The sequence below is a fragment of the Periplaneta americana genome, chromosome 15 (assembly GCF_040183065.1).
Source record: "Periplaneta americana isolate PAMFEO1 chromosome 15, P.americana_PAMFEO1_priV1, whole genome shotgun sequence".
NCBI lineage: Eukaryota > Metazoa > Arthropoda > Insecta > Blattodea > Blattidae > Periplaneta > Periplaneta americana.
In genome coordinates, this window is record NC_091131.1 from 28,062,229 (window position 1) to 28,087,540 (window position 25,312).

Genomic DNA, 25,312 nt, shown 5'->3' on the forward strand with positions numbered 1-25,312 from the left:
TTTTCTCCTAATATATTCACGTCATCCGCATAGACAAGAAGCTGATGTAACCCGTTCAATTCCAAACCCTGCCTGTTATCCTGAACTTTCCTAATGGCATATTCTAGCGCGAAGTTATTGCGCTAAAGTGCCAGGCAACGAATGATTTGAGACACAGTTGGGTAGATAAAAAATTTCTACAAATAAACGCTATAGTAGCTTATAAAAAAATGAATGGTCACCTAAACCCCAGCAATTTGCATAAATTAGGAAGATTTCTTTTTACAGTTAAAATTAGATGGGAAGAGAAAGTCAAAGCTCTAACGGAGATGGAATTATAAATATTGAGTAGTCACACGATAAGAAACTGCGAAGAGTAGTCAATGAAGTTAACAGAGTAATTCTTAAGATATTGAGCATAAAATGAAAAAGCTAAGGTAGGAGTTTTAAATACAAGAGCTATACTTCGTATTAGTTGTGTATTATTATTATTATTATTACTATTATTATTATTATTATTATTATTATTATTATTATTATTAGTTTTATTATTGTAAACAGAGGATGCTTATAGGTTCATTATGTATTAGTTTGTGTTATATTTGTATTGAGAGTGATGGCGGATTAAGAACTGGAATACATCTAATCCGCCATGACGTGAACAATGATTGATGAAATAAATAAATAAGTATGAGAGCAGAACAGAATATATGAGAATAGGACAGTATATGAGATTAGAGTAGAATATATGAGAGTAGAACAGAGTATATGAGAGTAGAACAGAGAATATGGGAGTAGAGTAGAATATATGAGAGTAGAACAGATTATATGAGAGTAGAGTAGAATATATGAGAGTAGAACAGAGTATATGAGACTAGAGTAGAATATATGAGAGTAGAACAGAGTATATGAGAGTAGAGTAGAATATATGAGAGTAGAACAGAGTATATGAGAGTAGAACAATATATGGGAGTAGAACAGAATATATGAGAGTAGAACAGAGTATATGAGAGTGGAGTAGAATATATGAGAGTGGAACAGAGTATATGAGAGTAGAACAATATATGGGAGTAGAACAGATTATATGAGAGTAGAACAGAGTATATGAGAGTAGAGTAGAATATATGAGAGTGGAACAGAATATATGAGGGTAGAACAATATATTGGAGTAGAACAGAATATATGAGAGTAGAACAGAGTATATGAGAGTAGAGTAGAATATATGAGAGTGGAACAGAGTATATGAGAATAGAACAATATATGGGAGTAGAACAGATTATATGAGAGTAGAACAGAGTATATGAGAGTAGAGTAGAACAGAGTATATGAGAGTAGAAAAGAATATTTGAGAGTAGAGTAGATTATATGAGAGTAGAACAGAACATATGAGACTAGAATAGAATATATGAGAGTAGAGTAGAAAAAAGTGGTTGAGAATAAGAAATCAGATAGGGTTGGAGCCGTGTATATTATGAGAGTGGAATAAAATTAATTGCGCAACTGTTATGTATATATCTTGTAATATTCTGGAGCAATATTGTGAATTTTATTGTAACAGCATTCCTTATTCTTACAAGAATAAATTTATAGAAAGACGTTAGTAGGCATATATGAAAATACCTTCATTAGTAAGCCATTTAAGTTATATCAGAGCCTGTGGCTTTTTGTCACCATACACCACAACCAGCAGATTGAATGGATCGTAACACAACAAGCAGATACGATCGCTCAGTAACAGCTAATAAGCCGGATATTGTTACCAGTAACTGAGATGTGAAATCACGTCATCTGATCGATATTGCCACAGCGTGCGATTAGAGTTTCTGTCTAAGAGACTGGGAGCAGCTCAGACGAAGGTAGCGGTGTGAAGGCTGATATTACGCAAAGTACTAGGGTACGAAGACTGACGGAATTATCACGAAATAAATATCACTTAGATGAGACACATTTCCCCACACTACACTCAACGCATTTCGGAACAATTCATTACCTTTACAATGTTGTGAATAATATACCTATTATTTATAAAGGGCGGGCAGAATAAAACTGGCCCGGAAAATCTATAATATTGTGAATTATTTTCAACTCAACAATAGGATTTTATTCTTCACTCCACCGACGACAATGACAATTTACTTGGACTATTACGAACAACAATGAACTGTTAATCTTAACTAATATTTACAAAGCACTATTTACAAATCAGAACTATCAGTTCTCAGTTCACAGTTCTTCTAGCTCAGTCACTCGAGTTCACAGTATCTCGAACCACAGACCTTCAGAGACAGTTCACTGTACTCGAACTCAGGTCCCTCCAATTGCGGTCCACTGCACTCGAACTCAGGTCCCTCCAACTGCGGTCCACTGCACTCGAACTCAGGCCTTCGGATGCTGTCACAGTCGCGGACGCACACTCGAGCCGAACTCCGGTACACAAGACTGGCTTGCTCTGTTCTGGCTTGCTCACTGACTGGCTGACTAATCAACTGAAAACTGGTCGATTTCGCTAGCGTTTCTTCTTTTATAGCGAAATCATAGTTGCGAGAAATTTCTACAGGTGTGCAGAGAATTATCTGGATACCTCCACTTCGACGGACTTCTGGAAGAGTCGGGAAGGTCCGTTCCTCATTCACTGCGTAAATAGCAGCTGCGCGCGCAGCCTCTCTCCACTCTCTCGCCGCGTAGGCCCTTTCCCCTTTCCCCGCGCGACGTCCCACAGCGCTTCATGAACCCCGCGTCGGCTCACGCGCGGTCTGCTCTCTTGCGGGACGCTGGTCGTGGGTTCGAATCTCACGTCGCTGTCACAATATTTACATGTATTATGGATCTGTAATAGCAATGAATATTCTTTGAAGAATATTAATTGATATCTAATAACTAGAGCTAGGATTATGATGACCTATAAACCATAAAAAATGTCCTAAAAACGTTGCATTTATGACGTAAAAATCTTTCAAAAATGCCATAAATGTTGATCTTACATTCTAAAATTGGCTTAGTAGGAAAAGGAGTTTTGTGCTACTTAATATTTAGACTATTAATTAAATTAAATTCTAGCCCTAACATTTAAGTTTATTTAATTTTACATAATTTTTTCTAAGTGGTACACTTTAATTAATTATTTTACCTGATGTAGTTTCCATGTAGCCCACCACAAGGCCACTCTTATACGGAATTAGGAAATATAGAGGAGTCTATATTGAAGGGATGGTTGGACTGATCCATTACGTGGGGTGTAGTACATTAAAAGGGGAAAATTTGTGTAGAAAAACGATTAAAATATTGTACAAATATATAATGGGTATTAGCCACCGGCGTAGCTCGGTCGGTTAAGGCGCTTGCCTGCCGATCCGGAGTTGCGCTCGGGCGCGGGTTCGATTCCCGCTTGGGCTGATTGTCTGGTTGGGTTTTTTCCGAGGTTTTTCCCAACCGTAGGGCAAAAGTCAGGTAATCTATGCCGAATCCTCGGCCTCATCTCGCCAAATACCATATCACTATCACCAACTCCATCGACGCTGAATAACCTCGTAGTTGGTTCAGCGTCGTTAAACAACCAAGTAAAAAATAAAGGGTATTAATGGACAAAATATGTATACAAAATATCAAAGGAAATAAACATTATTTTATGTTAATAATGAGGATTTGCGGCCAAAATTAAATGAAATGCCTAAAAAATGTCCGAATATAACACAAAAGATGCTCTTATGAGTTGAAACAGGCAAAAAATGCAAAAGAAGTCCTTACAAATGTCTTAAAACACTCAGTTTATCACATAACATATAAATACTAAAGCGGCTATGTTTCTGGCTTACTAGAAAAAAAGATGCAATTTCATCAAAATCCTAGCCCTACTAATAACCTATTGTTGCATCGAAATCACAGTTTTCGGCATTTTCAGGCTCATTTCCGCGTCAGTCCTATACCTATAAATTCATATATTTCATATATATTGTAACTTTTTAAAACAAAACAATAATGTAATCTTATTCTCACACCAATAATAATCACTTTCTACAATTTAATTCTACTCCCGTCAACAATGGGATTTCCACTCCACACGGTAACACAGTATTCGTTATTGCACTCCACAGACGACAATGACAATTTACTTGGATTATTGAGAACAACAATGAACTGTTAATCTTAACCAATGTTCACAAAGCGCTATTTACAAATCAGAACTGTTAGTTCTCAGTTCACAGTTCGTTTGCCTTGGCTGATTCTTCTAGCTCAGTCACTCGAGTTCACAGTATCTCGAACCCCAAACCTTCAGAGACAATCCGCTGAATTTCGAACTCAAGTCCCCCAACTGCGGTCCACTGCACTCAAACTCAGGACTCCACAGTTACGGACACAACTCAAGTCGAACTTCGGTCTCAAAGCTGGCTTCACTGCTACACAAGACTAGCACAACTAACTCAAGTTCACTCGCGTGTTGTATTTATAACTAAATCATAGTTACAGTCGAGCCGTTCTTATTTCCGGCGTGGCCACGCCTTCTCGACTTCTGGCGCGAAGAAGGTAGGCAATAGCGGTGTTGCTAAATCTCTGTCAAGCCATTAGTGAACGGACGCAGTTCTAATAGCTGGTTGTCGAACAATCAGTCGGTATTGTTGTTAGTGCTGTGTTATCGCTGAGTTTTCAGCATCACAATGCCACGGAGGAGTCGGAAGACCATCAATTCGCAAAGCAGAGAAATGATTCTTAACGTTAGAGATTATTTCGAAAATGAACGTAAAATAAGAGTAGTTTATTGCCTTTAATGCAAGTGGTGCAATGAACAGCTGATGCGTGTGATGTGAACAAGTTCACGGTTTCTCAAATAACGACAGAGAAGTACGGACAATCCGGCAAAGAAGAAAATAAACTGAGAACTATGTCGGCGGCAGGTACTAACAATGATTGTAGCGATCTAGGCATAGCACCTCTAAATTGAACAATATCGTTAGGCAAGGTTCTTCGTGTATTTTTTTTATGTAGCAATGACTTATCATGACAAAATTTTTAATACTAACATATTTTACGTAATTTACAGGTTATGTGGTTTTAGTTATTCATTCACATAAAAAATGTTTATTTATTATATTTTACAGCTTTCTCCCAATTTAGTAATTTCTAATATTGTTTCTGTATTTACAATAATCGTTACTTCAAATAGTCGGAAAAATCAATTATAGCACAACATGGTAAGTCTTCTGTGTCCTGGGATGCTAGGATCAACAATAACAATAATATATAATATTATGTATTCATATATTACTAATTATTTATCGAAGGAAATAATTTTTCGTTCGATGTTTAAGACTAGACATGTGCTAAAACTTCGTTAAGAGTACAAGGGTAGACTTGACAACGCAGTAACATCTACCGTGAGCGGGAAGCGGTATGTCGTCTGCATAACCTTGACGACAACCACTGCCAGTGAAGCAGCGTGTCAGCTGACCAGAAGCTGTCGTGTGATTTGCTGCCGGAAATAAGAACGGCTCGACTGTAGGAGAAATTTCTACGATGCTAGAGATTTCCACGGATGTCCAGAGATGGCATTCTCGAATTATCTGGATATCTCCCCTCTCCGCCGCGGTCGGTCTCTCTCCTCTCCTCCCTCCTCTCTACGCCACAGCACATGCCACAGGAAGCAGACGCGCGCGCAACCCGCGCCGAACCACGACCGACCATGCAATCCCTCCACGCACCGGTCGCGAGATCGTATCCCAGCTCTGTCACAATATTTTCCCCGGGCCAGTTTTATTTTGCCCACCCCGTATTATGTTGAGCCATAAGTTCGCAGAGTTTTTGTCCATCACAACGCTGCGCTGGGTCAAGCAATGGACTGCATTTCCACGAGTGCTTACCCCAATCCTGGACCATTCTCCTCAACTAAAGTCAGCTGTAACAACCGGAAAAACCAGTGCTTGAGTTCCCAGTTTCCAGTTCAGTGACTCGTGCATGGTTTGTAACGATTGTACGTGACCTTGATCCTGCAGTTCGAAATGCACAAGACATAGGAGATTGTTAATCGTTTGTCATTTGTTATTTGGAATGTTGTGCTTGAAAGTACGCTTTGAATTTTGCGGATTTGAAGAACGTTTGTGCTATTTTTAGGCTAAAGTTGATGGAGGGTCAAGTGGAAAAAAAATAACACTTCCGACATCTTTTTCTGTCTGAATTTAATACAGGAGCAAGGGCAGCGGAAGCGGCTCGAAACATTTGTGCCGTGTACGAGGAAAATGCCATCGGAGAAAGCACAACACCCTGTACAAAAGTTAGTGTAATCCCCAGAAGATGATGTTATGCGTCTGGTGGGATAAATAAGGCGTCTTGTAGCCCACTACGAATCGTTTCACAGGAATGTAATCATAACTGCTTCTTATTTCACTCTACAACAGTGATCGCCAAAAGCTGTGTCGCGACACATGCCCCTGCCTCCACTCAAGCGTAACCATGGCATCATACCCCCACCCTCTGTTTACAGCCCTCACTTCGATATAAGACAAGACATCTATCAGCAGCGGACGTACACATGTGATGTTACAAGTGTGTAGGATAATATGTTTCGATGTCTTTTCCAAAACAGAAAAAAATAATATGTAAAAACTTAATTTTAAGGAGCATGGGAGTAAAAGTATTTCTTTTGTGCAGATGGCAAAAATATGACATAGTTAATTTGTTGTAAAGTTTTAAATGATGTATAAAAGAACAATGTACGTTGTCATTATTCTTCTTGATATAAAGACTACCACGCCCTTACCTGTAATTTGAATACAAATTTGGATTAAGGTTAAATCCAGAGAAATCGCAAGCAATCGTAATGGGACATAATCGTCTACGAAGCACTCTTGATAGTAGTACTATACCACATATAATATTGAATGGGATTATTGTTAAATACAGTGAAACCATTAAAAATCTTGGCATTTTTATGGATAGCGATCTAAATTGGAATACTCAAGTATGATGACACATTTGCAAAAAAATATTTTCTCAACTTCACTCCTTGTTTCATATGAAAGAATTTCTACCACTTAGTCTAAAAAAGAATCTTATTCAGACGCTTGTAATGCCCCAGTTTGATTATTGCGATTCCTTGCTAACTAATGTAAGTTCACTCTCAGCTGAGAGACTACAACGTGTTCATAATGTGTGCATACGATTCATCTGCAATATTCGTAAATTTGACCATATAACACCTTCCCTCCAGTTACTTTCATGGGTGCGTCTGAAGGAACGAAGAACAATACATTCACTGTCTCTTCTGTTTAGAATCATGCATACTTCTACTCCGAAATATCTGTTATCGCGCTTTCAATTTCTTACAACTCTTCGAAACCGACATCAAGCACTTCTTTCTATCCCTCATCATAGAACGTCTTTATACTCATCTTCCTATACTGTAGAAATACCTCGCCTCTGGAATACGTTACCTAATGATGTCAGGGACTGCCGGACTTTATCACAATTCAAAATTAAATTGGAAAATTTTGTCTTAGTTAATGTTTTTTAGGTATTGCTAGAAGTATTGATTTGTGTTTTTTTTCTTCTTTTTTTTTAACCTAGATTAAAATTGCAAGTTTCTTGTTTATGTTAGTTAATTAGTTGGGATGGAATTAATTATGATATTTAATCACTCATTTAAAGTTTGTGTGACTGCAACCTGTATATTTTTGTGTGGCTTTACTTTGTTTATAGTGTTTTTTTTCTCTCTCTTTATTTCTTGTGTAGCTTTGCTTTGTATATTATAGTGTATTTTTTTTTCTGTTTATTTCTATTGTTGTATTTGTATTCCTGGTGTTGTGGAAGAGAAGGCCTGATGGCCTTAACTACACCAGAATAAATAAATAAATAAATAAATAAATAAATAAACAAATAAATAAATAAATATTTCATTAATAAAAGAAAAAGAAAAATTATGGGCTCCTATCTCTTAATCGGAGTAAAATACTTCGACTTTTTTTCGACGTATGTAGTGTAATTTGAATATTTCATTAATAAACAAACATTAAAAAGTATCGGCTTCTATGTCATAATCGGAGTAAAATACTTCGACGTTTTTTTAAAGTATGTAGCGTAATTTACAATTTCGTGACCAGCCTGGTACGTTTTTCTAATTTCAAATATCTGCTGATGTAGAGTACACATTCTTTTTATGGTAAATAAGGAAATATATATTATTTTATTAATAATACAAAAATAATGAATAGGAGGATAAAAGTTAACACGGAAAAAGATGTGTGTAGTTAATAAGTAGAAGAATATTATATTGTTTTTGTTTTCTGGTCACAGTCCATCTCTGCACTGTTATTCGCTGCATTACCTGAGGAGATACCCACTCCACCCCTCTCCCTGCGATAGTGGTGTGCGGGTTGCATTTCTATTACGTCATACTTTCGTGGTGTTCGGCAACCACTGCTCTACAACCTGAGTGGGTTTTGGCCACTTGTACGACAGCTTTCCATCTTGATCTATCCGCCTCTAATTCTTCCCATCCTCTTGCTCTCATAGTTTCCAAGTTCTTTGAAACTCCGTCTAACCATCTTAATTTTGGTCTTCCCAATCTCTTCCTATTATGTATTCTTCCTTGCAGCATTCTTTTAGGGATTTTATTCTCCGACATTCTATATAAGGTGTCGTAGCCCCTCAGTCTTCGGGATTTTATAGATGTAATTATGTCTTGTCTTCCAGTAAAATTATGTAGTTCTTGATATGTAACCATAACTGCTGACATTTATTGCAAACTTCTCAGACGCCTTACGGCCGCAATTGAAGAAAAACGACCGGGAAGACTACATTAAGTGCTGCTGCAACATGATAATGAACGCTCGCACTCCACTAACGTGACGAAAGCAGCTATGCAGGTGCTTGGTTTGGAGATGATTCCACATACACCATATTCTCCCGATCTTAAGCCCTCAGATTTATCCCTTAGCCAGTAAACTTCAAGGAATTTCGTTTGATAACGAAGATGTTTGACGACTTCTATTACTCCAAACCAACAGATTTCTTCAGACGAGGAATCCAAAAACTACTTCAACTTTGGCAGAATTTCACAGATAATGTACGAGAATTTACATATTACTGATTAATTTCATATATTTATTTTTATCCTCTGGTTGAGTGGAAGAGAAGGCCTCACAGCCTTAAATATGCCAGAAAAAATAAAGCATTATTATTATTATTATTATTATTATTATTATTATTATTATTATTATTATTATTATTATTATTATTTTGAGATACAGACACGGATGATACTTCAATGATTGCGATGCCGGGTGTCTGTCGAACATAACACATGACATACAGTAATATTGACATCTACAGTATGCTTTCTTAGACTGAATTCCAAACAATGATCGTAGCATTGACTGGATTTAAATCTGTCATTTCTACCTATCCCTCTATCAGAAATAAGTTACTAGAGTATTGCACGATATTCATCAATAGGGCTAGGATTTTTATGAAATTGCATCTTTTTTCTAGTAAGCCAGAAACATTGCTGCTTTAGTATGTATGTTATGTGATAAACTGATTGTTTTAAAACATATTTGTTAGGGCATATTTTTGCATTTTTTACCACTTACAACTCATAAGAGCATTTCTTCTTTGTTTTATTCGGCCACTTTTGGGGTATTTTCATTTAATTTTGGCCATAAATTCCCATTATTAATATAAAATATTATTTATTTCCTTTGAGATTTTCTCTACATATTTTTACCAATTAACACCCATTATTTTGTATATTATTTTAATCATTTTTCTAAAAAAAAATATTGTCATTTTAACGTAGTACACACCCACGTAATGGATCAGTCCAACCACACCTTCAATATAGACTTCTCTGTACCTGCTAGTTCGGGATAAGAGTGCCCTTGTGGTGGGCTACATGACTCTAAATTAGGTAAAATAATTAAAGTGTACTACTTAGAAAAATTATGTAAAATTAAATAAATTTGAATGTTGGTATTAGAATTTAATTTAATTACTAGTCTAAATATTAATATTCCTACTAAGCCAATTATGTAAAGTTAATTTTTAGGGCATTTTTGAAAGATTTTTAGTTCATAAATACATTGTTTTAGGACATTTTTACATAATTTATAGGTCATCAAAATCCTAGCCCTATTCATCAATCACCCTGTATATTAGTTGAATTGACTCGGAATACTAGACCTGATTTCCGGTGATAGCGTTTGAAAATAAATTTGTGGGAATAAGGAAGGAACACAGCACATGACAACAGACGATCATCCGTACCTTAGGCGGGTTTCGAATCCATGATCCTGTTCGACCCAGGGCCAGTGCTCTGGCTGTTATGTACGTCACGGTCGGTTGTTTAATGCATGGGGGGATTTTTGTCCTGCTGTCACGTGACTTAGCCACTGTGCCACAGAGATCAGTGAGCTGTGACGTGCAATTCGAATAACCGGAGCCTTCGGAATAAATCCGCTGTTCCCAGTCTGCAGCCGGCAGTGCGGTCGGGCAGATCGCTTCCTCCATTCCTGTGCGTTTCCTTTCCAACTCAAGTAACCGTGCTAATTGATAAGGGACTCTAATAAAGGCGGCATTATAACGGCCAGAATCCATCATCAAACCGTTAAAAGTCTCCTACTATCACGTCAAGCGACGGTTAAATTGCTGATGGAAATACCCGAAATGAAACCTACCGATAAAGAAATGAACTAACTAGACATCCATAAAAGTTACATACGGCCAGCTTGCAATAAAATGTAGAGAAACTCAACAAGTTTTTATGTCGTGAAATTGGGCGAACCTGTTTTTCCTATTGTTGAGTATACACAGATTGTTTTTCCAAAATGGCTCCATTCACACCGCAAGAAAAATTTCAGTGCTTTTATTGGTTAGCAGAGTTAAGTTTCTGGTTACAGTTCAGCGGAGATTTCGTCAAAAATACGGCCGTGCAGCTCCTGATACGCACACCATTGTTAAGTGGCACAAAAATGGAGCCTTTCAGTGACATGATGGCGGCGGTAGGAAGAGGACGTCGGATGAAAACGTCGAAGCCATTCGTGAAGCATTCACACGAAGTCCACGGAAGTGTTCGGACCTTTTTTCTTCACAGAGAACACAGTGATATGGTTGAAAATTTTGCTCTACCCCAAATTCCAGAGAGGTTCACCTTCCAGCAAGACGGAGCTCCCCCTCATTATTGGGGACCAGTCGTTGAAGCTTTACACAATCATTTCCCAGGACGATGGATTGGTCGCGGTGGTCCTATTGCATGGCCCCCACGATCTCCTGATCTTACACCGTTGGACTTTTTTCGTGAAAGACAGTGTCTACAACACCAGAGTGGATAATCTTCAAGTGTTACGGCAAAGGATTATAAACACTGTAAGATCTGTAACTCCGCAGATGTTACACAATTCCTGGACGATTACGCTGTACGACTCTCTTCAACACTCGGCGGTCTCTGGAAGTCATGGATGGTCGGTCTGCATGATTTTGGGTTGAACACTTCCCTTCACGTTTCCACTTGAGTATAACATCACTATCAGTAGACCAGGGACGCTTAGGAGAGTGGAAATCTCGAGCACAGACTTCTTACACAAGCACCACCTTACCGTCTGGAAAGTCCATGAGTTCCTCAGACTGTCTCATTCTACTGTCTCGCGCTGTCTGCTGACAGCTGTCTCATGTCTGCTGACTACTGTGTCGCCTTCCGTGATAAAAACACGTTTTGCGGAGTGTCCGGATACTTTTAATTCCATAGTGTATATTTACGTAATTGTTCAATCTTATAGATTTTAAGCTCAGAGAGAAGAATTTAGAAGGGTAATCAATAGGTTTAAAAAATAGTTTTTATCCTTTTTTTTTTTTGTAAAAAATTTACAGGACTTCAAGAAATTCCACCACACACAATAATGACATATTGGATGGTGAAATGAGAAGGAGTTAAACAAACGTAAAATATTGTTTGGTAAAAGCGACGATGAATGATAAATTATTTATGAAACGTTTAAATGCTATAGTGGTAGTGGTAGTAGCAGTAGCAATACACTAGATATTCCTTGAACATGCCCTTGCCATGTTAATAAGTATCTTAATGTTATTTATAAATAAAAAATTCGGCAATATTCTTTTTGCTTTAGAATCGCCCATACTTTCATGCCTCAACGTTTCGCCCTGATTCAGTAAAATACAGAATGTATTGCAGTTGTGACGAACGAAAGGCTATCAAATGTAATTCAGTATAATCCGAAAGAGCCAATGTACACTGCAACAGCTGTAAGCCTAGCTGATGATCTGTCTCGAAAGGAGCGTCAATCTTACACTGAATAATAATAATAATAATAATAATAATAATAATAATAATAATAATAATAATAATAGTAATGATAATAATAATAACTTAACTTAACTTACTGGCTTTTAAGGAACCCGGAGGTTCATTGCCGCCCTCACATAAGCCCGCTATTGGTCCCTGTCCTGAGCAAGATTAATCCATTCTCTATCATCATATCCCACCTCCCTCAAATTCATTTTAATATTATCTTCCCATCTACGTCTCGGCCTCCATAAAGATCTTTTTCCTTCCGGCCTCCCAACTAACACTCTATATGCATTTCTGGATTCGCCCATATGTGCTACATGCCCTGCCCAACTCAAACCTCTGGATTTAATGTTCCTAATAATGTCAGGTGAAGAATACAATGCGTGCAGTTCTGTGTCGTGTAACTTTCTCCATTCTCCTGTAACTTCATCCCTCTTAGCCCCAAATATTTTCCATTCTCTGTCATCATATCCCACCTCCCTGAAATTCATTTTAATACTATCTTCCTATCTACGTCTCGGCCTCCTAAAGGTATTTTTCCCTCCGGCCTCCCAACTAACACTCTATATGCATTTCTGGATTCGCCCATACGTGCTACATGCCCTGCCCATCTCAAACGTCTGGATTTAATGTTCCTAATAATGTCAGGTGAAGAATACAATGCGTGCAATTCTGTGTTGTGTAACTTTCTCCATTCTCCTGTAACTTCATCCATCTTAGCCCCAAATATTTTCCTAAGCACCTTATTCTCAAACACCCTTAACCTATGTTCTTCTCTCAAAGTGAGAATCCAAGTTTCACAACCATACAGAACAACCGGTAATGTAACTGTTATATAAAGTCTAACTTTCAGATTTTTTGACAGCAGACTGGATGATAAAAGCTTCTCAACCGAATAATAACACGCATTTCCCATATTTATTCTGTGTTTAATTTCCTCCCGAGTATCATTTATATTTGTTACTGTTGCTCCAAGATATTTGAACTTCCCCACCTCTTGAAAAGATAAATTTCCAATTTTTATATTTCCATTTCGTACAATATTCTCGTCACGAGACATAACCATATATTTTGTTTTTTCGGGATTTACTTCCAAACCTATCTCTTTACTTGCTTCCAGTAAAATTCCCGTGCTTTCCCTAATCGTTTGTGGATTTTCTCCTAACATATTCACGTCATCTGCATAGACAAGCAGCTGATGTAACCCGTTCAATTTCAAACCCTCGCTGTTATCCTGAACTTTCCTAATGGCATATTCTAGAGCAAAGTTAAAAAGTAAAGATGATAGTGCATCTCCTTGCTTTAGCCCACAGTGAATTGGAAACGGACCTGACAGAAACTGACCTATTCGAACTCTGCTGTACGTTTCACTGAGACACATTTTAATTAATCTAACTAGTTTCTTGGAAATGCCAAGTTCAATAAGAATATCATATAAAACTTCTCTCTTAACCGAGTCATAATAATAATAATAATAATAATAATAATAATAATAATAATAATAATAATAATAATAATAATAATAAGAAGAAGAAGAAGAAGAAGAAAAAGAAGAAGAATTTATGTAGAAGTTGAGATGTGTAATGCGTAAAATTATCTTCACTCCGTGATGCACATTTGAAGGATTTTATAGCCCCGAATTTTCTAAATGTGTGTTTTGCGTGAGTATCCAGAATGCCGGCTTCCCGTGACCGTTCTCTCGTTGTTATAACTCGTAAATTACATTAGAATTCTACGCCACTGATCACGCAACGTGGGGGTGGGCGCAACAAAGGCGCGACCTCTGGAATGCACATCGGAACTTCTAAATTAGAAATTCTTCACCATGGTCTAAACTGCGTGGGCTAGAAACTCAACATTTTCATCAACTTTTTTATATTTTTTAATCGTGAGTTTTACCTCGCATCGTTTTATAATAAATCAGGTTAAAGCCCAGCATCTTATCCCCGCAGAGGATCCTGCGGTTTTCGTTGTTCAGATGTGTATATTTATTCAGTTGAATACCGCAGGGAGTTGCATAAACTTTTCTAACACAAACTCTCTCGTTTTTGTGTACAAATGTTCGTATAAAACATGTTACTTCATTTGTTACAATGTACAGGATGTTTCATAACTACATCTAGGTATATACTTTACAGGTGTATTGTAGAGATAAAAAAATTATACGAAAATGGTCTAAAACATGCCTGCATTCATGCATTATCAAAACATGCACAATTAAGCGAAAAAATATAAAAAATATGCACTGTCAAAATTGATTTCTACATTACGTTATAGTTTTATTTAATATGAAACAACGTACAACTAATTTCTCAAAACTTTCTTCACTTAAGCTCATGTGTTTATCTGAAGCACGTTCTTGAACAGAGAAAATGATCTGTATACGTCACAAGAACTGACCTATCAGTAAATAATTTAGTGACAAAATAAGTCAATTAGGTTCTCAGTTACTCATTTACTACATCTCAGTGTCAATAATTTAGTTAAGCAATAAATCGGAAGTGTCCACACTTGTGGAGTAACGGTTAGCGCGTCTGGCCGCGAAACCAGGTGGCCCGGGTTCGATTCCCGGTCGGGACAAGTTACCTGGTTGAGGTTTTTTCCGGAGTTTTCCCTCAACCCAATATGAGCAAATGTTAGGTAACTTTCGGTGTTGGACCACGGACTCATTTCACCAGCATTATTACCTTAATCTCATTCAGACGCTAAATAACCTTAGATGTTGATAAAGTGTCGTAAAATAACCTACTAAAATAAAAAAAATAAGTCAGAAGTAATTTAATCAGCTATTAATTGATCTGTCAGTCAATAATTTAGTAAATCAATGTCAGTCAGATAGGCATTTAATAATTTACTTGATTTCTTCGTCAGTAATTTAATAAATCAGTAAGTCAGAGGATAGTCATTTAATCAGTTATTTATCACTCAGTCAATAATTTAGTAAATCAATAAGTCAATCAGATAAGCATTTCATAATTTACTTGATCTCTTCGTCAGTAATTTAGTAAATCAATAAGTCAGTGAGATAGTTATTTAATCAGTTATTTGATCACTTAGTCAATAATTATTAAATCAATAAATATGTTAGATAGTTATTTAATCAGTTATTTGATCACTTTGTCAATAATTAATAAATCAATAAATCAATTAGATAGTGATTTAATCACTTATTTGATCTCTTAGTCAATAAGTAATAAATCAATAAATCAGTTAGATAGTGATTTAATCAGTTATTTGATCTCGTAGTCAATAATTAATAAATCAATAAATCAATTAGATAGTGATTTAATCAGTTATTTGATCTCTTAGTCAATAAGTAATAAATCAATAAATCAGTTAGATAGTGATTTAATCAGTTATTTGATCTCTTAGTCAATAAGTAATAAATCAATAAATCAGTTAGATAGTGATTTAATCAGTTATTTGATCTCTTAGTCAATAATTAATAAATCAATAAATCAATTAGATAGTGATTTAATCAGTTATTTGATCTCTTAGTCAATAAGTAATAAATCAATAAATCAGTTAGATAGTGATTTAATCAGTTATTTGATCTCTTAGCCAATAATTAATAAATCAATAAATCAATTAGATAGTGATTTAATCAGTTATTTGATCTCTTAGTCAATAAGTAATAAATCAATAAATCAGTTAGATAGTGATTTAATCAGTTATTTGATCTCTTAGCCAATAATTAATAAATCAATAAATCAATTAGATAGTGATTTAATCAGTTATTTGATCTCTTAGTCAATAAGTAATAAATCAATAAATCAGTTAGATAGTGATTTAATCAGTTATTTGATCTCTTAGTCAATAATTAATAAATCAATTAGTGATTTAATCAGTTATTTGATCTCTTAGTCAATAAGTAATAAATCAATAAATCTGTTAGATAGGCCTAGTTATTTAATCAGTTATTTGATCACTTAGTCAATAATTAATAAATCAATAAATCAATTAGACAGTGATTTAATCAGTTATTTGATCTCTTAGTCAATAAGTAATAAATCAATAAATCAGTTAGATAGTGATTTAATCAGTTATTTGATCTTTAGTCAATAATTAATAAATCAATAAGTCATTCAGATAGTCATTTAATCAGTTACTTGATCACTTAGTCAATAATAATAAATCAATAAGTCAGTCAGTTAATCAGTTATTTGATCTCTTAGTCAATAATTAATAAATTAATAAGTCAGTGAGACAGTCATTTAATCAGTTATTTGATCACTCAGTCAACAATTTAGTAAAGCAATAAGTCAGTCAGAAAGTCATTTAATCAGTTATTTGATCTCTTAGTCAACAATTAATAAATCAATAAGACAGTCAGATAGTAGTTCAATCAACTAGCATATTATTCTTCTCATTGTTTAATTGTTAAGCTCGTGTGGTAGATAATTATGTTGCAACACTTTTCACTTTCATTCAACGAATGTAGACTATTCATCCATTTAGAACTTCTTGTAACTTGATTATACACGTTAGAGATAAATGAAAGTGGGATTTATAAATGCTACTTAACTCAAAACAAAGATAATATTGAAAGTCTTAGAGCAGTGCGGAAAAATATCTTTTGAGAACGAAAGAACTCGTTGGGCATAGTCACAATGTAGCTACACAAATAACATTGTGATGATGAACCTCAAGATATTTGGAAACAAGTTGAGATGAGGAAAATCCCTCGATAATTCCCGGAATTGAACCCCTAATCTTATAAGATCCCGACCACTTGCTCTAGCAAGCCTTTTAAATCAGTCTTAATTATAAAACTTCTCTTCTTCAAAACTTTTAGTAATAAGTTTAAAACAAAACTTCCATGGCTGACTGTAAAGTAGTTTCCAAGAAGAAGTGAGAAGAAGGATGAAGTTTGAAAATAAGAAGAAATCTTCTCTCTTTTGTTTGCATTTTTTTTTTTTTTTTTTAGTTTTTGTTGTTGTTTGTTTGGGTGTTAAGTCGGAAATCGTGTTCCCCAAGTCTGTGGTTTTCTAAAAAGCTTGGTCTTATGTACAAACCCTCAACTGTTACCCTTCGGTTAATCCTAACATAAAGTAGAATAAAGTGTTCCCTATGCCTTTAGCACGGAAAATAGTGCAGGTTGCCTAACTAGCATTCAGGAAATTGCATTAAAGAACGACTCTATATTATAAATCTGTGCCAGATCTTGCTTTAGGACTATGTCTTTAACAAGCACTTTCTAAGTTGAACTTTGGAAAAAATGTTTTCTCGATCTGCTGGGTGGGTGGAAATGCCGGAGTCTTCCAGACCGGAGACGATGACAGGGACGGCTATGACAAACTTTGGAAAACTCCAAAACTTTCAACAGCTCGATAGCCCGAAAACATATCGCGTAGAACCAGGGTGGTAGAAAAGTATCCCTTGATCTTCTGCTTGCTTTATAGGCTCTCTCTTTCTTCTCTGACGTCTGCTCTTACATTTTGAAAATAAATTGATATATCGGAAGATATTCACACTGCAATGGGTATATACCCGGTGGCAGTGGTAACTAATTACACCCAATAATGACAATAATAAACTCATTAATTAAAATACAATTAATAATAATACTAATAATTAATACTAACAATAATTTATAATAATAATAATAATAATAACAACAACAGGAAATATCCTAAATTAAATGAAGCACGATCACTTAAAATAACATTTAAAATAAATCTAATTTGTATCTTAAACCTAAGTTCGAACTAAAACCCACGAGTATGATATGTTCATATCTGCACAAGTACCTTTCAACATTACACTCATTTCGCTGTCAACTCACTCACTGCACTGGAACTACGACACATTTCACTGATTCTATCTTGATTCAACTAACACTTCAAAAACATTGCACTGTTCAAATACTTTGCACTGCCACTATAAAGTATAAAGCTTCACTGACAGGAACACGTTTCACTTACACAACACACTTCACTGACACAGCATAATTCTTCACTGATACAACAATAACAAAATATCATTTACACCCTTTAAATACTGTGTTTAATTACCGTCTATTACTAAAGTCCTTAAGACTATTTTTAAATGCAGAAAGAGTGATTCGTAATAAGTATGTGGTTTCTAACGAAGACAAATATGTATGTATGTATGTATGTATGTATGTATGTATGTATGTATGTATGTATGTATGTATGTATTTATGCATGTAGACCTATGTAATTTATTTATTTATTTATTTATTTATTTATTTATTCACACTGCAAATGCGTACGGTAAATACCCGGTGGCAGTGGTAACTAATTACATTCAATAATGACAATTAATAATAAATACAATTAATAAAACATACAAATTATTAATACTACTAATAATAATTAATACTACTACTACTACTACTACTACTACTACTACTACTAATAATAATAATAATAATAATAATAATAATAATAATAATAATAATAATAATAATAATAATAATGACCATCCCAAATTAAATGAAACACGGTCACTTAAAATAACATATAAAGTAAATCTAATTTGTATTTTAACCCTAAGTTCGAACTAAAACCCACTAGTATGGTATGTTTATTCATACATGCACAAATACCTTTCAGCGCTACACTCATTTCGCTGTCAACTCACTCACTGCACTGGAACTACGACACATTTCACTGATACTATCCTGATTGCACTAACACTTCAAAAACATTTCGCTGTTCAAATACTTTGCACTACCACTATAAACTATAAAACTTCACCGACACAAACACACTTCACTTACACAACACACTTACACTTCACTGGCACAACACACTCCTTCACTGATACAACACTTCAATAACAAAACATCAATTACACCCTTTAAGTAGTGTGTATAATATATTACCGTCTATTAGTAAAGTCCTTAAGCCTATCAGTTACGTTATGTTATTAAAATTCTCTCAACTATTTGTCATCATCATACACTGCTGTCTTAAATTGACTGATGATATTAGAAATTAAATCAATGGCTTTCCCAAAATACGCTATGAAATGTTTCATATAAAACAATTTTCTTCTCCAAAAGAAAGAAAAAACTAGCAAAATTGTACATTTTTACATGTTTACAAAATCATAAAGGGTGGAAGTTAAAATATAGTCCAGTAGATAGAAAAGGACGATAGAGTTACACTTAAAGGAGTAGAAAACCTATATTACGTTATATTACTAAAATTCTCTCAATTACTTATCATCATCTGTCTGTCTTAAATTGACTGATGATATTAGAAATTAAATCAATGGCTTCCCAAAATACGCTATGAAATGTTTCATATAAAACAATTTTCTTCTCCAAAAGAAAGAAAAAATTAGCAAAATTGTAAATTTTTACATATTTACAAAAACATAAAGGGTGGAAGTTAAAATATAGTCAAGTAGATAGAAAGGGACGATAGGATTACACGTAAAGGAATAGAAAGCCTATATTACGTTGTGATTAAACACAGGTTAATTACAAAATTTAGTTAGAATTTTCAGCAGTCTGGCAACATCGCCGCAACACAGTCTTTTTTTTTCTTCTCGCAATGCAGATGTAAGAGGTCAGCGAACTCAGGTCTGTCTCTGTATGCGAACCTCCCTTTCTCGCTACGACGCTACAATCGGCTCGCAATGTTCAGTGGTTTGAAATTAGAGGATTTTAAATTAAATTTACACGAAAACCGTCCACGCTATTGAAATACGCTAGAGGGATAAATGATTCTTCATTAGATTTTCTATCGATATGGACAAAATTTACTATCCTTCTCGCAATATTTACCGAGTAAAATTTCAAATTAGTTTCCTTTCTTGTTTTTTCTTTTTTTCTTGCTAATATTCCACAATTGAAGGGTTCAGAGCCATAGTGGGCCAAGCGCCATAAATGAAAAGCGAAGAAAACAAAGGTTAAAATTAAGTTGTTGTTATTATTATAATTTAATTAAACATATAGCGAGTAATATAAAGTATGCATATTAAAACTATGTGACATATCACTCTACATTAAACTATGGTATTCACTTAACTTTAAACCTTAGTTTCTCCGTTTTTAATAAATGGCGCTTGGCCCACTAAGGTTCTGAACCCTTCAATTGTTCTAGAAGTTACTTAATTTATTATTTAGATCTTGATTACATTGATACGTTATATTACATCCTAGGTAGTTAAATTTCTATACTTGTCCCAGTACTATATCACTTATTACTTCTTTGGATCTATACAATAACAACAACAACAAATTTCACAATTTGGAACATCTAGCCGAAATCTACGGCTGACCACTAGGATCCAGAATACAAAGCAGAGATTAAATGAAAAATACAATATGATTGCGGAGAGAATACGGAACAATGATAAGGCCATTATTTTCGTTTTATTAGTTCAAACTTTAAGTCCATATTTTTCTAACACATTTCGCAATTGTAAAACATTTTTCTGCAAATCATTTTCTGTTTCTTGTATTATTGTAATATCATCAGCGTAGAGTAGCATATACATTGTCTTATTCCTAATTAATTCTAATTCCTGAAGGTAATTTCCCATTTATTTCACTCAAAATTTCATCCATATATATGCGGAGATAAACTGCATCCTTTTCTTAGACCACAATTAACTTTCATTTCTTTATTATAGCCTAAAAATAAAATAAAAATATCATATTGTAGTGTACATAGCATAGTCTAAGCAATTTAAATTGAAAATATTAATATAATAATTATTGCTAAAATGATTCATGTTTTATTGTGCCCCTCTTTACGAAAAAGAGTCGCGTGAGCCGTCAGTCAAGTACTTCGCTTTCTAGATGCACGCGGGTCGTCTACTTAAAAAACTCCAGTAACACGTCTTAATCTTGTGGCCTTCGGAACAAAACACGGTTACTAATTATTATTAGTATTAGTGATTTGTAACTTGTAAATTTAATCTAATAATAATAGTAAAATCATGCAACAGGGCCCATAGGTACCTTAAATTTTTTTTGACATTTTTATTTATGTATTTAATCTGACAGGATTAAGGCCATAAGCCTTCTCTTCCATCCCACCAGATAGCACATATAAATACAAAAAAGGAATACAGACTCTGGTTAAAATAATACAAATTAAATTAAAGCCCTATAGAGTATCAACAGGGTCAAAAGAACTCTATAGAGCTCTCATCGAGCTAATACAAGAAAAAAAGAAAGAAAACAGAGATAGCAATGGTAGTAGTGATAACTGATAATAATAATAATAATAATAATAATAATAATAATAATAATAATTATAATAAATACATTACATATTAATTGTCAATTTTACAACAGCATAGTTGCAATATTTACTATATCATGGGTTAAGCCGAAGTTGCGCAACCTGACAGGTGTTCAACAAGCAATTCCATGAACTAGAATGCGATTTTTTAATTTAAATTTGAATTTTGATATTGTCCGACAGCCTCTGACATGGTCAGGAAGTTTCAGAGGCGTGGAATAGATATGCTGAAAGATGATGAGTAGAAGGATGTTCTGTGCAGAGGAATAGAGAGAAGGTACATGTTCCGGGTTCGAGGTAGTGAAAGGTAAACAAAACGAGATGCTAGGTAAGAGGGTGTGGAGGTGTGGATGATTTTAAATAGTAATAAGAGAGAGTTGAAGAATCTTCTTTCTTTAAGTAGACTCCAAGACAACAATTCTAGTGACGGTGTTATATGATCGAATTTTCTAATGTTACAAACGAAACGAACGCAGATATTGTGAACACGCTGTAGTCTATGGGCAAGATCAGTATTTAGATTCCTGAATAGAGAATCGCAATAATCGAAGTGGGGCATCACTAAAGTTTGGATCAGGTTCTTTTTAAGGCTGAGAGGTAAAACTTTGGTTAAGTGTCTCAGGGAATGAATTATGGAAAACGTTTTCTTACATATGTAGGTCTCTTGACTTTGAAAATTTAAATTTGAATCTAAATATACCCCTAAATTTTTTACTGTCTTATTATATGTAATTGAGGTATTATTTATTTTTGTGTTTGATACAGTGGCTAGATCTATTTTGTATAATGCTCGTTGCTGGTCCATTATTCTATCTTGTGATTTGTCTGGATTTATTCTGAGTCCAAATTTTTGCGCCAATTGAGCTACAGATGCTAGATCTTCATTAATTCTGATCACGGATTCATTGATTGTACAAGCTCGGGAATGAATGTAAAGTTGTAAGTCGTCAGCGTATAGGTGGTGTTTAGAATATTTTAAGATCTTTGTTGCGTCGTTTATGTAAAGCAGTGATGTCAAAGGAAGCGCATTTTTCTGACCTTGACGTCGTGCGCGAGCAGCAAGCGCTAAGTATGGAAAGAGGAAGGGTTGTGTATATGAACAAGCAACCTGTTGGATTAAGAAAACAGTGGTGCACAAACTTCAAACGGAACGTGAAATTTTATGTCGTTATTTTTATATGTCTTCTTTCTGTTTAATATTATCTATATTGTCTGTAAAACAAAAATAGTAACGCTGATTTCTTAATATTGCACTTGTGTTTTAAATCTTAATAACATAATAGAGAGTTAAGAAGAAATATTCACTTAAATTCCATAGTAGTATAATATTATACTGTATTAAGTGGATGAAACACATCTTTCATAAAGAAAGTGATATTCCAAGGAAAGAAATTGTGTATGACATGAAAAGTTAGAATTTATATTGATGGTATCTTTATCCTTACAATTTTAATCATTCAACTTATCAAAACAATATTACAGTACCTAGGTAATGTATCTGTTTAAAGGTAACTAATATTACATAACAAAACTCTTTTCGCATTATGCTTTTAAGGTGATATTTGTGAGCAACTTCCTATCACCAGAATATTAAATTATTTTCTCGAAATCTGCTGAAGCTATAGAGCTGACATTTTTACAACACTTGGGCACGTATCTTTTGCTTATGATGTAACAGTAATTGCTTTGTTAATTCATTTCCTTACAAACAATTTCCATGCGAATATTTTCAAAATCTTCAATACACTACCTTCAATAATACGTATATAAGGTATATTAGATTTACGAAAACATTCTGTAAGGCTACTAAATAAATAGGCCTATACCTGAAAATTTCACTTTTCTATACGAAAATTTGAGAAAATATTTCTTTTGAATAGAAAAATCAAACTTGTGAAAAATGAGCATTAAAATTAAAACTTACATTCCTATAATGCACTTATACTTTTGAGGAAAGTCTAAAAATTAACATGGATACAGTTTTAATAAGTTCTCTTCCCTTTATCTATTGAATCAGTGCTGGCCATCCCTGAATATAGCTCGACCAAGCGTCATAAACCACCTCTTTCGTCTGTCTCTTTCCTTTCCGCTCAGGCTCTCCTGGGCTCTAAAGCGCGCGCTTGCTCCTGTGGGCATCAATTGACATGCCTGATGTAAAGTGTAAAAAGTGAAGGTCCAAGAACCGATGAAATTATGAGAAAAACTGGGATGAAAAAGAACAAGAAACTCTACTGAAGTAGGTAGACTACACGATTTAAAGCCTCGAATACAGCCACTTGTTTGTATTTGGCGCGAGGTCTCTTAAAAGACCGCTAGATTAACTCAGCCTCAAGTAGCTCTTTGTTGAAAGGGGAAACCTCCCCTCTTACGCTAAGCATTTTTACAGCCACATACCTCGTAATCCGAATCTCCTTTCATTGCATTTGAGAATGCAATAGTGTAATGTGGGTATTACATTACCAAAGCAATTTTCTGTCAAGTATTTTGTAAGCCTTTTGTTATACGTAGCCGAGTTTGTAGGTATGTGACCGCAATCTGTACGCTTTTAATCTTCCGCAGGGCCCGGGTAAAGAGCGGCTTGCGGTTGCTGGGAGCGGATGCGAGCACCGACCAGTGGAATGTGAGCGTGGATCTCAACCCTAGGCACACTGTAGCCACGGCCACGGCGATCCGCCGCGAAAACAACGCCGACCAGCAGGCCGGGCAGCAGAAGCCTTTGCCAAGGTAAGAGCGCTGGGAATTCAGCCTTGTTTGTTCGTGGACTCCGCACAGCAATTTATTTGTATTATTCTCCGTTTAATCCTGGGGAGTGTAATGAGAGTTAGCTGCTGTATGAAAGTGAAACCACATTCTGACTCTGGATAAACTAACCTACATAAGTAATTCTGATTTAAAATTGTTCAAACCGAAAAATGCAGACTGTTAGATTTAATAAAAAAAGTACGGAACATTGTCTACTTTCTTATTATGCTTTTCACTTTTTTAAAGAATTTTTTTTTACTTATTTACTTATCTACTTATTTATTTATTTATGTATTTAGTTACTTACTTATTTACTTATTTATTTATTTACTCATTTATTATTTACTTATATACATATTTATTTATTTACTTATTTATTCATTCACTAATTACTCATTTATCTATCTATCTATCTATCTATCTATCTATCTATCTATCTGTCTGTCTGTCTGTCTGTCTGTCTGTCTGTCTGTCTGTCTGTCTGTCTGTCTGTCTGTCTGTCTGTCTGTCTGTCTGTCTATCTGTCTATCTATCTATCTATCTATCTATCTATCTATCTATCTATCTATCTATCTATCTATCTATCTATCTATCTATCTATCTATCTATCTATCTATCTATCTATCTATCTATCTATCCATCCATCCATCCATTCATCCATCCATCCATCCATCCATCCATCCATCTATCTATCTACTTACTTATTTACTTACTTACTTACCTATTTATTTACTTAGTTACTTGTTTATTTATTTATTTATTTATTTATTTAACTAGCTAGCTAGTGAGTACAAATTAAAATTATAAAACAAAAATGTTTCTAGCCACTACCGTAAGAGCCAGGCTCGTGTACGGTGTGGTCTTAGCCAATAATATAACATAAAATTTACAAGGACAGTTTACTAAATACAGTAAGTAACTTAATTCAAACCAATAAATAACACACAAGGGAAAAGAAAAGAAGAAAGAAAAAAAGATAGAAAAAACATATTTAATATAAATTGACAATCAGACAGAAGCCAGTGATATTCAATAAAAACATAGTCGACAGAAATAAAAGGTAAAAAATACACAC

At 34.8% G+C, this 25,312-nt stretch overlaps 1 protein-coding gene across 1 annotated transcript in view; it reads left to right on the forward strand.

Annotated features, from left to right (window-relative positions):
- dtn (transmembrane protein 132C dtn) overlaps window positions 1–25,312 on the forward strand; it is a 520,213-nt gene that overhangs the window by 76,387 nt on the left and 418,514 nt on the right. The window contains exon 2 of the mRNA XM_069848687.1: window positions 24,055–24,219. Coding sequence (XP_069704788.1) covers window positions 24,055–24,219 — 165 coding nt within the window. The remainder of the gene's footprint in view (window positions 1–24,054; window positions 24,220–25,312) is intronic.